The sequence below is a fragment of the Ochotona curzoniae genome, unplaced genomic scaffold, assembly GCF_017591425.1.
Source record: "Ochotona curzoniae isolate NIBS_2020 unplaced genomic scaffold, NIBS_Ocur_1.0 scaffold_2453, whole genome shotgun sequence".
NCBI classification, from domain to species: Eukaryota; Metazoa; Chordata; class Mammalia; order Lagomorpha; family Ochotonidae; genus Ochotona; species Ochotona curzoniae.
The window spans coordinates 8,704,822-8,717,832 of record NW_024467094.1 but is presented as its reverse complement, the minus strand read 5'-3'; the positions used below and the strand labels follow the sequence as shown (position 1 = coordinate 8,717,832).

General features: G+C 46.3%; 1 protein-coding gene across 6 annotated transcripts; it reads left to right on the top strand.

The window, feature by feature from the left end:
- The first annotated feature begins 283 nt into the window (after window positions 1–283).
- DERL2 (derlin 2) lies at window positions 284–10,883 on the top strand. 6 transcript variants are annotated; one of them, XM_041000865.1, is made up of 7 exons: window positions 284–402; window positions 1,431–1,496; window positions 3,515–3,588; window positions 4,409–4,502; window positions 5,257–5,452; window positions 5,699–5,789; window positions 10,363–10,883. In XM_041000865.1, the coding sequence occupies exons 1-7, from the start codon at window positions 310–312 to the stop codon at window positions 10,466–10,468; spliced, it is 720 nt and encodes a 239-aa protein (XP_040856799.1). In that variant the 5' UTR covers window positions 284–309; the 3' UTR covers window positions 10,469–10,883. The 6 variants fall into 6 exon arrangements, with proteins under 6 accessions (XP_040856799.1, XP_040856801.1, XP_040856804.1 ...); XM_041000867.1 differs by having other exon boundaries at window positions 292–402; window positions 1,434–1,496; XM_041000870.1 differs by lacking the exon at window positions 3,515–3,588 and adding an exon at window positions 3,620–3,627 and having other exon boundaries at window positions 292–402.
- Window positions 10,884–13,011: the final 2,128 nt, after the last annotated feature.

Sequence of the window (13,011 nt, the reverse complement as noted above, 5' to 3'; positions counted from 1 at the left end):
AAGGCGGGATGCTATCGCTCTCCTGATTGGCTGGCTGGCCTGTTCGGAGACGGAGCGTCTTGATTGGTGACAGAGAAGGGCCAGGCGGGAAAAACTAGCTGTGTCCAGCGCGGATTGGTAGGAAGAACAAATATTAGTTCTACGTAGGTGGGAGGCGGAGCAAATCTGGGACGCCGCCATTGGTTGCTGTGTGATCGAGCGGCGCTGATTGGACAGCAGCGAGTAGGCAAACTCGGGAGCTTTGAGCCCGCCCCGGCGCCCGGGCCTACTGGCGGAAGGGGAAGTCGGGGGCTGGCGGCGGTGGGGAAGATGGCGTACCAGAGCCTCCGGCTGGAGTACCTGCAGATCCCACCGGTCAGCCGCGCCTACACCACCGCCTGTGTGCTCACCACCGCTGCCGTGGTGAGCCCTTGCAAGGCTACTTTTTTATTCTCTGGGCTGAAAAAAAATAGCTGGGTCTTGAGGAAACTGGAGTTTGGCCTTGAGCAGGCCCGGAGGGGCTGGTCCCCGGGGTGGGTGGAGATATTACAACAGGGCTTATTCTGGGTTCTCCAGTGGCCTCAGCAGATGTGGTGATCCGTGAAGGGTCTGAAGGGTCTTGGAGAGAGAACAAACCCGGTCCAATAGCGGGACAGGGCTGCGGGCGCCGCCCACCCCAGAGCTGCTAGGGGATCCGGGTCGTGAAGCCACTGAGGTGTTGAGGAAAGTTGAGCCTTGTCGGGAGGGAAAGGTCTTCACCGAGAAGAAGGGCTGTGGCTCTGTAGGCTTGGCCAGAGGAGCAGTGGTTATCAGCATTGGTTATGGTAAGCAGATTGATTGCAACTCCTCCGAATTGTCCCGTCTTTGAAATGTCACCACCCATCTGCCTCCTACATGGGCCTCAACTGTTGCAACTTAATACCATTTTCTAAAGATCTTCATTTGGAAATTTCCTTTCTGTCCCCATTATCCATTTTGTTTGTTTAATTTTTTTTTATTCAAGAGACAGGTATTGCACCTGCTGAGGTCCTCCCCAGCCTCCCCCCAAACCGGCAGTAACAAACAAGGGCTGGACCAGGACCAGGACCAGGAACCTGAAACTGATTCTGGGTCCTCCCACATGGGCACGCAGGGTCCCTCACCCACCTGCTGCAAAACTGGAACCTGATGTAGCCACCAGAACTTACACTCAGACATTGTGATAACGGGCTCTCAGTTTCTCAAGTGACATCTGCTGTGCCACACCTCCCTGTCCCCACACTGTGCATTCTTTTTAATTCCATATTAGGTGTCAAAGACCAAAGAGTCAGTTCTAGGGACCTGAGAGGAAACAGTTAAAAGAAATTCAACCCAAGAGACCGAAAAAATTGGCATTGATTAATCCCTTTGTTGTGGAGGATGATGTTTTGTTCTTGATTGATTTAATTTAAGCAGCTCTTTTTCTATTGCAGCAGTTGGAACTGATCACACCTTTTCAGTTGTACTTCAATCCTGAGTTAATCTTTAAACATTTTCAAGTAAGTAGCCCATTGAAACTGGGGTGAATCTTCCTTTCTTCTGCTTATTGTATAATAGCAAATCCCACCAAATCCTGTCTCGGTCACGTACCAAACCATAGTCACCAAGGATTTGGGATGAAAGACCTGGTGGATTTTTTTTTCCCCATTTGATTGTTCATTTAAGATTTATTCATTTATTGGGGTGTCAGAGTTGGAGGACAAGAGAAGGATGTTCCATCCTCTAGTTCACTCCCTAGATGATGACCATGGGCAGGTCAAGGCCAGGAGAGTCTTCCAGGTCTTCCATGTGTGGGTGGCAGGGTGCCCAACTTCTTGAGCCATTTTCTGCTGCTATTCCCAGGCTGTTAGCAGGCAACTGGATTGGAAGTGAAGCAACTGGAACATGAACTGGTGCCCCTACGGGATGCCAGCATTGCAGGCAACAGCTGCAGGACCAGCCCCTTCTCCCCCAAACCTCTTTTATTTTAACCTTAAATTCTCTGCATGATTTTGCTGTGCCTAGTTCCCCTATTTCGGCATCACTGGTTGACAGTAGATGTTCATTGGCTGAGAGGTGTCTGCTTTCGGACAGTCTCACAGTCTGGCCTTCTTTGTCTGTTCACCCCTTTGGCACAACCACCCTCTGGATGTTGGCACAATAGTTCAGATCAGATACTGAATTCTGTTGGTGCTTTTCAACTGTTTTATTTTCCGTGAGTCAGATCAAATGAACAAAGGGCCAGTCTGTAAGAACACGTTGCTGCATTGTTAGGTTGCAGTGGGAAATTGTCTTTCCTGGTGGTTAAAAGGCTGAATAAGACTTGTATTTTCCTGCTGCAGGATGACGACAGAGGTCAGGGTTGGAGAGACCCAGGCAGCCATAATTCTGCCTGTCTATATGCTCTCCCCTCTGTCCCGAATGTATTCCCTTCCCTCCACCCATGTGTCTTACGACTTTGGAGTAGCCTTCTTTCATTGTTGGCATTAGAGCACTTGTCACTATTGCTCACAGTCATTTGTATGTGTGTCTGACCATGCACACAAAGACTGGAGAATCCTAGATGGCTCAATAGGTAGAACTGAGTTGTTGAAACTTTTCATTGTTACTCATTCTAGGAATTCAGAAATTGGTGAAGTTGTCCTGTGCTCCCATGTCCTGTGCTCCGTCTATCGGTGCCTGTGTGGCTTTCGCTAGGGGCTGTAGTTCTGTCCAGGCCTTGCCCACCACTGCCTGCTTGGCTTGACTTTGCCTGGGGCTGAGCTCTTGATTGCACTGTGCGTGTGGAGCTGGACGCTGTCTGAATTGGAGTTGAGAATCTCTCCATCTACCAGCTGCACGGCCTTGGGCAGGCCATTGTAATGTAACCCAAGTGCTGAGTTTTCCCATCAGGGAAATGGGGGGTAGAAATACCAGCCTGGTTATCTGACAGGATTTTGAGATCACAGCAGATAACTAGAGTAGGTTACAAAAACCCTTCAGTGTTCGACCATTGTGAATAGTTGTTGTGGGTGAGGAAGGACTTGACAGGATTTCCAACATGAAAATGCTTGGTCTTTCCTCTGGATGTTTCTGACTGCCTAAATGTGGAAACATTTCTTGGCAATTTATGTTAGATCCCTGAAGTTTTTCTCTGGGGTATTTCATCATACTACCAGGGTATTCATATTACAAAGATGGAAGCAGTTTTTCAGTGTTTTCAATTTTTCAAGTTAACCTAGTTTTCCCATCAAGCTTTTTTTCATAATTTGCCTCACCATATGGTCTAGAATATTTTTTTAGAAAAATTAAAATTTCAAATTTTCTATCTTATTATAAATTTGAAGATCCCGATGATGTCCTCCAGACGTCGAACTAGAGAAGCAGCCCCCAAAATCCAGTGTCAGATTGTGTGTCCAGAACAGACTGACTTGCTCCCATCTGTGGTCTTTGAGCCAACATAGCCATATGAAATATCTCTTTTGTCCTACTGTGAAAGTCTGTCTTGGTAGTATATTTTAATTAATCTGCTTTTCTCTTGATTTTGTTTTTTAAACAGATATGGCGGTTGATCACCAATTTCTTATTCTTTGGACCTGTTGGATTCAATTTTTTATTTAACATGATTTTTCTGTATCCTTTGTTAAAGTGTGTTTAACATTAGAACTGCAAGTTTATTTAGGGAGATACAATAGTCAGTTGAAACTGTATTAATCCTGTGATTGGTCCATCTAAGCTCTAATGTCTAGGTCAGTTTTCATAGAGTGATTGGTCAGATTGTAATGTGGGAAAGGTGTCTAGTCCAGCTGTTCTAACAGGAATTTTAACCATAAGATAAGAAAATGTCATTTCTGTCCTCAGATTGCTCACTTGTCTGACCAAGGGAGGGAGAAAGCAGGAATACTTAAAAAATAACAAGCAAAACTGGAATCTTTGTCACTGGTTCCACTGGTTAAAAAGAGTGCTATAATGTCAGCCGGGGGTTCCCTTTTGTTGAAACAAAGAGCCACACTAGTTACCAAGTTCTTAAGGCCCTGAAGAAAAACCCTTCCTTTTCTAGGTGTGGTCCCTACCCTCCCTCACCCCTGCCTTGGTTAAGGACGGAGTTAGAGCCTCAGCTCCCCTGCAGAGAACAGAGGGCGTGTGTGAAGAGTTTCCTGTGTGGCCTCCCTGTAAGCTTGTCCCTTGTAGCGCATCTTTATGGACCAGAATTTAGGTTAATTCTTGTTCAGGGTTTCTTCCATGTCAGGTGGTGGGGAAGCAAGGAGGGTAACCAGGGACAAGACAGTAAAGCTTGAAAATGGTTGGAACAGTAATCCCATCACCAGAAGTCTCTCATAGTCATGAAGGCTTATCTTCTTACAGCTAATGTGGAGTCTAGCTGAACTTAACGTTGTACATTTTATTTTCTTCATGTTTGTGTGCCTGACATTTTCTTAACTGGGAACTGAAGATATCGTTACTGTCGAATGCTAGAAGAAGGCTCATTCCGAGGCCGGACAGCAGACTTTGTATTTATGTTCCTTTTTGGTGGATTCTTAATGACTGTATCCTTCAACAAGTAGAACAGACACGGCCAACATTCCAGAACATCCTGTGTCTTCTTAAAGCTACTTGTCTTGTTTCCCGTGGTCCAGTAGATCTTTGGAACAAGCAGATGAAAGTAGCAGATTTTAGCTTTAGGGCACCACCGTTTTTTATCTAACAGCCCAGGCTTTCTGGGACAGCTTTCCAGGCCGGAGGTTGAACAACAGGCTGCCTCTGTCCCGTGAGCAAGACAGAGGAACGCTTAGCCCAGGTGGGTTCCTGTAACTGAAGAGTCTCACGGTAGAATATGTTTCTTTTGGCTTCTAAACCCCATTGTTAAAACATTGTGTCTTTATAAGAACCAATGAATTGTTAGTGTCATTTTTTAAAATCTTTGATCTGTTTAACAGACCTGAATGTAGTCCTGACAAGATGCTTTTGTTTCTTTTGCCTTCATTCACCTACCAAGGTGAGTGAGCTTCAGTGTAATTACTGACCAAAAAATTAGTACATTCCTCCAAGGAAGCAAGAGCTTCAGCCAGGCACAATGGGAATCCGGATTCATCACAAATCCAGACTCTTTTAACCTGAGCAGGTTGTTGCATGCCGGCTCAGGGTAATTCTTTCCAGGCTCTTCTTGTCCTTTTCTATGGATGTAACTACCTGGCTTTTTCAGCTCACACTTGCCTTAGAACACAGGCTGTCGTGCTCTCGCTCCGTCTTCCCCGCTGTGCCATTGTGAATGTTGGCATTTTCCTTAATGCTGCCCGTTAGCTGTTTGGTTTATTTGTGAGCTTGGTTTTCCTGGGCCAGGCCTTCACGATCATGCTGGTGTACGTGTGGAGCCGAAGGAACCCGTACGTCCGCATGAACTTCTTCGGCCTTCTCAATTTCCAGGCCCCCTTCCTGCCCTGGGTGCTCATGGGCTTTTCCTTGTTGCTGGGGAACTCGATCATCGTGGACCTCTTGGGTAAGCATCCCATCCGAATTTCTGTCGTTTTTAACCTATACATTTATCTCATCACTGTTTTTTTTTTTTCCAAATTTATTCTGTCTGCCCTCATGCGCAGACATGATAAGGATTATTTTATAGTTGCAGTCACTGGCTCATGCATCTTAAAATTGCCCTGACCTTTGTTCTAAGCATGAGCAGTTTTTATCGGTGGGTCCACATACAATCGAAATTTTAATCCTCTCCCTCAATTTCCCTTTGTAGGTATTGCGGTTGGACACATATATTTCTTCTTGGAAGATGTCTTTCCCAATCAACCCGGTGGAATAAGAATCCTGAAAACACCATCTATCCTGTGAGTATTGCACATGAGGTTACATGTCCCTTGCAGAGCAGCCAGGACAGGGCCTGTATGATCTGCGTCTTCCCGGGGCTCAGCCCCCGGTACACAGGTCAGTGACTGCACATTGAGCAATCCACTGCGCCTGTGAGCCGATTGCCCCGGGACAGGAACAGAAACCATGAGCGCCAGGGCTGTCTGCAAGAGCAAGGTCAGCCAGCTCTAAATGTCACGGAGATCATCGTGCTGGAGAGGAAAGTGCTGGTTTTAGGAAAGCCACCCCTCAAAAGGCAAGGTGGCAAAATGGACACATGGAAGGTTCCCATGGGGGAACTTCTGGCCTGTCTGCCGCTGGTGGAGACAGTCTGGGAAGCAGAGCAGGAGTGGCTTTGTCTGCTGAGCAGCCTTGTGGCTCTAGGCCATGCCCTTCTGCTTGGTTCACTTCAGTTTGCTTTGGGGGAAGCTTTGGTCCTCAGGACCTCTTTCTACTCCAAGGTTTTACATCCTTAGGAAACAGTAGCTCATGTGGAGTAGAGGAGAGGGGGAGCAGTTACAGAGTGTATGTTGGAGAATGAAAAAGTAAAAATCAATCAGTAATCCCACTACCCATGCCTTACTGTGAGTATTTTTGATGTATATTCTTTTAATTTTTACTGTCTGTTCATCTGGAAAATGTTACATCATGACCTTCTCAAAGTCAATATGTCAGAACCATCTTTACACCAAAAGTGTCGTACATTCATAGAAGTGCAGCCATTCATAGAATATCAGTGTGGCATCATTTTACCAGTTCCTTACAGGTGGGTGTGGACATTGGACGTTGCCTTTTCCTTGTGTAGTTGGAGCGGTGACTATTACTGCAGTAATCAGTAACTTGATGATGAGTTCCCAAAAATCCATTCCTGGAAGTGGAATTGGGATTTTGTCTATGGCCAGATGCCTTCTGGGATGGATGTTTAGGTTCATGTAGCAGGGTGTTCCCTCACCCACACCTCATCAAACAAGGCAGGCTTTGTATTTACCCTATCCTAGTTTGATAGGTACAAGACTATGTCTCTATGTTTTGTTTTGGGTTTTTTTTTCTGACTTTTGAAAGCATTTTCAAATTTAAAGTTACCAGTAAGATATGATGGACTTTTTCTCCCTCGGGTATTTGAAAGCAATTTGTCAACCTAATGTCTATAATCTTTCATCACATTCTTTTTAAGGTTGTAGTTATTTGAAAGGCAGAGTTGGAGATCTTCCATCAACTGCTTTACTCCCCCAGTGGCTTCAAGGGCCTACACTGAGCCAGACATAAGCCAGGAGCCAAGAACTTCATTTACGTCTCTCACGTGCGTGCAGGGACCTAAGGATTTAAACCATCCTCCACTGCTTTCCCTGGCACGCTATTTTTTTGTTTTTAAAGATTTATTTATGTTATTGGAAAAGCAGATTTAACAAAGATCTTCCATCCACTAGTTCACTCGCTGAGTGACCGCAATGACCACAGCTGAGCCAATCCAAAGCCAGGAGCTTCCTGGGGGTCTCCCACCCAGGTGTAGGGTCCCAAGGCTTTGGGCCATCCTCTGCTGCTTTGCCAGGCCACTAACAGGGAGCTGGATGGGAAGTGGAGCAGCTGGGACACGAATCAACACCCACATGGGATCCCAGTGCATGCAAGACACTAGGTTGCTGTGTCAGGCCGTCCTGGGCACATTTTAATAGGGGTTTGGGTTAGAATGAAGTAACTGACACTAGAGCCCACACCTGTATGGAATGCCAGCATTGCAAGTGATAGCTTAAGCTGTCACAATGCCAATCACAACACTGGTTTTTGTTGTTTGTTTAACTTTTTTGGTTTTGGGGGGGGTGGTTATTTTGTTTGTTTGAAGGCTAAATTAGGAGAGAGATCTTCCATCCAACTCCCAAAATTGTCCCAACAGTGTGTATGCCAGTCTTCTCAGCTGAAAAGTCATTCTTGTTCTTTGTTCTTTTTGTAATTAAGTGTTTTGTGAGGAGGTAATTTGAGACTATGTAAAAATCCCTTTCCTTCTCAGTTTTCAAATGACTGAGATTTGCTGGAATTCATAATTTTATATTTTTTACTTATGGCTTATATCTCTTGCTATTGTTTATTTTGGTTATTGTCTCTTGATTCTCATATTATCCCAGATTTGGCCCGGGGAGCCACATCAGACTGTCACTTGTCCCCACCATTTTTGTTTGTTTATCTGTTTGTCATTATTTATTTTAAAATATTTTAATTATTTGGGAAACAATGGAAAAACAGATTTCCCATCTCCTGTTTCATTGTTCTTGGTCAGGTCAAAGTTAAGAACTGGGGACTCAATTTTTCCTCTCTGTCTCTCCTCCTCTCTATATATATCTGACTTTGTTTGCAATAAAAAATAAATGAATCTTTTTTTTTTTTTTTTTAAGATTTATTTTTATTATTTTTTTTATTGGAAAGGCGGATATACAGAGAGGAGATACAGAGAGGAAGATCTTCCATCCGATGATTCACTCCCCAAGTGAGCCGCAACGGGTCGATACTATGCCGATCCGAAGCCAGGAGCCTCTTCCGGGTCTCCCACGCGGGTGCAGGGTCCCAAAGCTTTGGGCTGTCCTCAACTGCTTTCCCAGGCCACAGGCAGGGAGCTGGAAGGGAAGCGGGGCTGCCGGGATTAGAACCGGCGCCCATATGGGATCCTGGGCGTGCAAGGCGAGGACTTAACCACTTGCGCCACCGCGCCGGGCCCAAATGAATCTTTTTTAAAAAGTATTTTCATACATATTTCTAATTTTGGCAGCAATTAAAAATCCATGAGTGCAAGTAGAGGATACTGTTTGATGGACTGTTCTTTAACGAGATTATATTAAAAGTCTTAAATATTTACTATCCGGTCCTTTCTTCTTTTAAAGGTTTATTTATGAAAGGCAGTGTGAGAGAGAGATATGGAGATGCCAATCTCGCATCTGCTGGTTGACTCCCCCAAATGGCTGCTGTGGCCAGAGCTGGTCCAAGCTGAAGCCAGGAGCCTGGACCTCCGTCTGGGTCTCCCACATGGATGGTAGAGGTGCTAAGCAGCTTGGCCATCGTCCACTGCTTTCCCAGGTGCACCAGCAGCAGACTGGATCAGAAACAAAGCAACTAGGACTTAACCAGGCACTGTGGTATGAGAGGCTAGCATCACAGGTGTCCGTTTAATCTACTCTTAAGATTTATTTATTTTTATTGCATAGTCAGGTATACAGAGAGGAGGAGAGACAGAGAGGAAGATCTTCCGTCCAACGATTTACTACCCTAATGACCACAATGGCAGGTGCTGCGCCTATCCTAAGCCAGGAGCCAGGAACTTCTTCCAGGTCTCCCACGCGGGTGCAGGGTGCCAAGGCTTTGGGCCGTCCTTGACTGCTTTCCCAGGCCACAAGCAGGGAGCTGGATGGGAAGTGGAGCTGCCGGGATTAGAACCGGTGCTCATATGGGATCTCAGTGTGTCCAAGGCGAGGACTTTAGCCACTAGGCCATTGCACTGGGCCCCATCTTAACCAGTTTTAAATGTATATGCCAAGGGCATTAATTGCATTCCTATTGCCATGACTACCATTCATAGCACCTTTTTTTTTTAAGATTTATTCATTTTTATTGAAAAGACATTTACAGAAGGTAGGAGAAACAGAAAGATCTTTCATCTGCTGGTTCACTCCTCATGTGGCAGCAATGGCTGGCACTGAGCTGATCGGAAACCAGAAGTCAGGAGCGTATACTTGGTATCTCATGCATGTACATCCTCTATTGCTTTCCTAGGCCACAGGCAGGGAGCTGTAAGGGAAGTTGAGCAGCTAGAGTACAAATTGGTACCCATGTGGGATCCTGGCGCATGCAAGGTGAAGACTTTAGTGACTAGGCTGTTACGTTGGGCCCCTTTGAGCCCTTTATAATCTTGCAAAACTGAAACCCTGTACCTACTATACAATCTCCCACTTCTGCTTCTCCCAAGTCCCTGGAAACATCTCTCTACTTTGTGTCTCTGTGAGTTTAACTGCCTTAGGTCCTTCCTGTAAGTGTGGAATCATGCAGTGTTAGAGACTTGCTTGTTTCCCTTGGCATAGAATTCTTCCGAGCTGTAGTATGTGTAAAATTTCCCCCTCTGATAAGTCTGAATATTATATGTGTGTGTATCATGTGGTGTGTATCCACCTGCTGATGGACACTTGGGTTGACCGGTCATTTCTGGAGACATTGATGATGAGCGCCACGAGAGCTGGGGTCCAAGGCAGGAGCGGTGTGATCGAGCTTTTGCAGAATTTTAGTTGTTTATCCTCGAGTAATTAAAACAATGGCAGTTAACCTCTGGAGGCTTAGGTTATGCTGCTCAGATTCACGTACCCTTTCTTGTCGATGATTAATGTGCATTGCTTTTGGAACAGAAGTTAGTAGAAAAGATCAGGGTTACTGTGAGATGTTGCATAATAAGTCATAACTCTTGAGTGGCTGGCAGATGGAATCAATGCCTATCCACGGCTGGCAGCCCCCGGGACTCTGCCGTCCCCCCGAGACCTGAGATGGCTCTGGACTAAATGGCGTCTGTCACCTGTCTTGTAGGAAGGCTATTTTTGATACGCCAGATGAGGATCCCAATTACAACCCACTACCTGAAGAGCGGCCAGGAGGCTTCGCCTGGGGCGAGGGGCAGCGCCTGGGAGGTTAACACTGCCAGGCGGGAGACGGCCGGGGAGGACTCAGAGAACCACCCCCAGGGATTCTTCTATCCTGCCTTGCGGAAGTGTGGACACTTTGGAAAGCTTTGGCAGATTTTTAACTCCAGAAGCACTTTATGAAATGGTACATGGACTAATAAAGAAGACGTTTCCAGCAGGTTGCCAGTGGTTCCTCACTACACTGGTACTGAAAGTGTAATCTCTTGGAGCCAAAAAAAAAAAACAAAAAACAAAAAAACCAACTGGAGAAACAAACAACCCTGCGGCCCCAGCCGAGTACACGAGGACCCGAGTTCTGTGGCATCGGGCAGGGCTTTGCCTCCTCTTCCTCTCTGACAGACGAGGCCACGGTGTACGTGGAAGGTTTCAGAGAGGATGAAATAAAACCGAATTCCATCTCTCACTGTATCCAAGCTTTTGTGTGTGATCTCTTAAGTCATGGTCACGTGTCCTAACTCTCCCACGCAGATCAGACCCATGGACAGTTCCCTCGTCCGTTCCTCCACCCACACCCCTACCCCATCCCCATGTCTTCACAGCCCTCAACCGGGATTCCATACCAGGATTGGAAAGCAGCATGGCTGTTAATGCCGCGGATGTACGTGTCCGTCCTCACGCAGAATGCTAACCTGAATAGAAGAAGATGGGCTCCCGTCACCCAAATGGCCTTCTGTAGAACTTCACGGTGTTCAATGACGAGGGGGGAGTGTGTGGGGAAGAGGAGGGGAGAGCCCCCCCTGGGCTCATGCCTCTCCATTAGGGCCGACTGCTGGTGGGCACACATCTGGGGGCTGGGCAGGAGCACACGACCACAGCATGGACAGGTACCAGCTGGGCAGGTGTTGGCATCCCGCCTGCCTCTTGGGTTTAACCCTTGTCATTTATTTTGTCTCGTGAAAACCATGAGAGGCTTTTCGGAGCCTAGGGCCAGGTTAACCTTCGCGATCAGGCGGGAATTGCACGGGGTCCACAGGCAGAAGCAACTGCTTTGACTCCCTGTGGGTCGGTCGGCACCTGTCCAAAAGGCGGGGTCTCAACAGGTTTTCACGCAACGGCGCCGCTTAAGCAGTTCAGAAGAGTAAACAAATGGAAGACTGCACCTACTCCTCGCTGTCAGCGGCACGTAGGCTCCGGACCTTCTCCCGAAACTGGCTTTGCAACGGTTGCTTCTCGGGGAAGGAGCAGCTTTCCCAAATATGACATTGAGAAAGAGCAACCTAGGTCTAGACTGAGCTCACTGGCCATCCTAAATGGGAATGTTCGGATTGTTTTTCAAAACGAGGGATTTTTAATGTCTTTAAATCTCATTGTGATTTGCTTAAGTGATGGAGGTTAATTCGAGCATTTTGCATGTTCTGGTGGGTAACTCACATAATTGCAATTTTATGGGAATGAGTCAGTACTTTTTTTCTTAAAGTGGATTCAATTTTTTTTAAGTTTAAATGCCATTTTTAGAATGTATGATCCTTATGGGATTCTTTTTTTTAATAAAGTAAATATTTATTTTATTTGTTTTTTTATACAATTTGGTCAGCAGTGGGCTCTCCCCTCCCCCTCCCCCTTTTTTGGGATTCTTAAGTTTAATCCTGTCTTTGTTCAAGAAAGTCTTATCCTTGAAATTTTAGTTAAAAAATTTTTGTTTGTGGTTATTTATCTGTAAATAGATTTCCTTATCTTTATTTGTTCTCTCTGAGTTAACTCTTGAGTTTATCCAACAAATGGAATTTCTGTGGTAAAATTTTAATCCTAAAATCTATTCACTGTTTAAGCGGGGCTTATCTGTAAATACATCCTTTACTGCGTGAGAACAGGGAATTACACTTGGCAAGGGAGTTTTGGTTTCTCGGGTTGTAGAGCACGTGTGCCGCACTGTACTACAGCACTGTGTCCTAGGCAATCTCTGACCTCTTCCCAGTTTGCCCAGTCCCAGCCCGCGCCAGGCCTGTGTTATGTGACTGGGCTCCTGTGTTCCCCTGGACGCAAGGACAAGCCCTTGGCATCCCCAGCTTGCCTCCGGAGTCTTCCGGAACACGCTTCATTCTCTTGATGTCAATCAACTGAAAAAGGCAGAATCTGATGGACAAAACTGTGACCAAGGGACCTTACGCATTGGAGAAGTACCGGATTCTGCCGGTAATTCTGGAAAAGCACACCTGACTGAGGCAGGAGTTTATCTGTTGTTGTTGTTCTTTGAGAACCATATGTTCATGGGAAAATAAATGGATGTGCACATTGCATCTCGGTGGGAGATAAACTTCCCTAGACATTCTGTTGTGATTTCCACCTGGGTTTCTGTTGGTTCCTTTCTTCCAGCTGTTCTTTTTTCCTGTGTCCCTCGGCGGATACCCTACTACCATTAATACCTGTTGTGCAGCCCAAGTGCTGGATCTCGGCGATGAAACCATCACTGTGTCTCTTGGCTCGTGGCACCTGCCGTGCCGGCACACGGGGTGCCCTGGAACCATGTCCCACGGCGTGGCGGTGCTCTCCGGCGGATGAGCTCTGTCCGTGTGGTTGGTCCAGATCCCTCCAC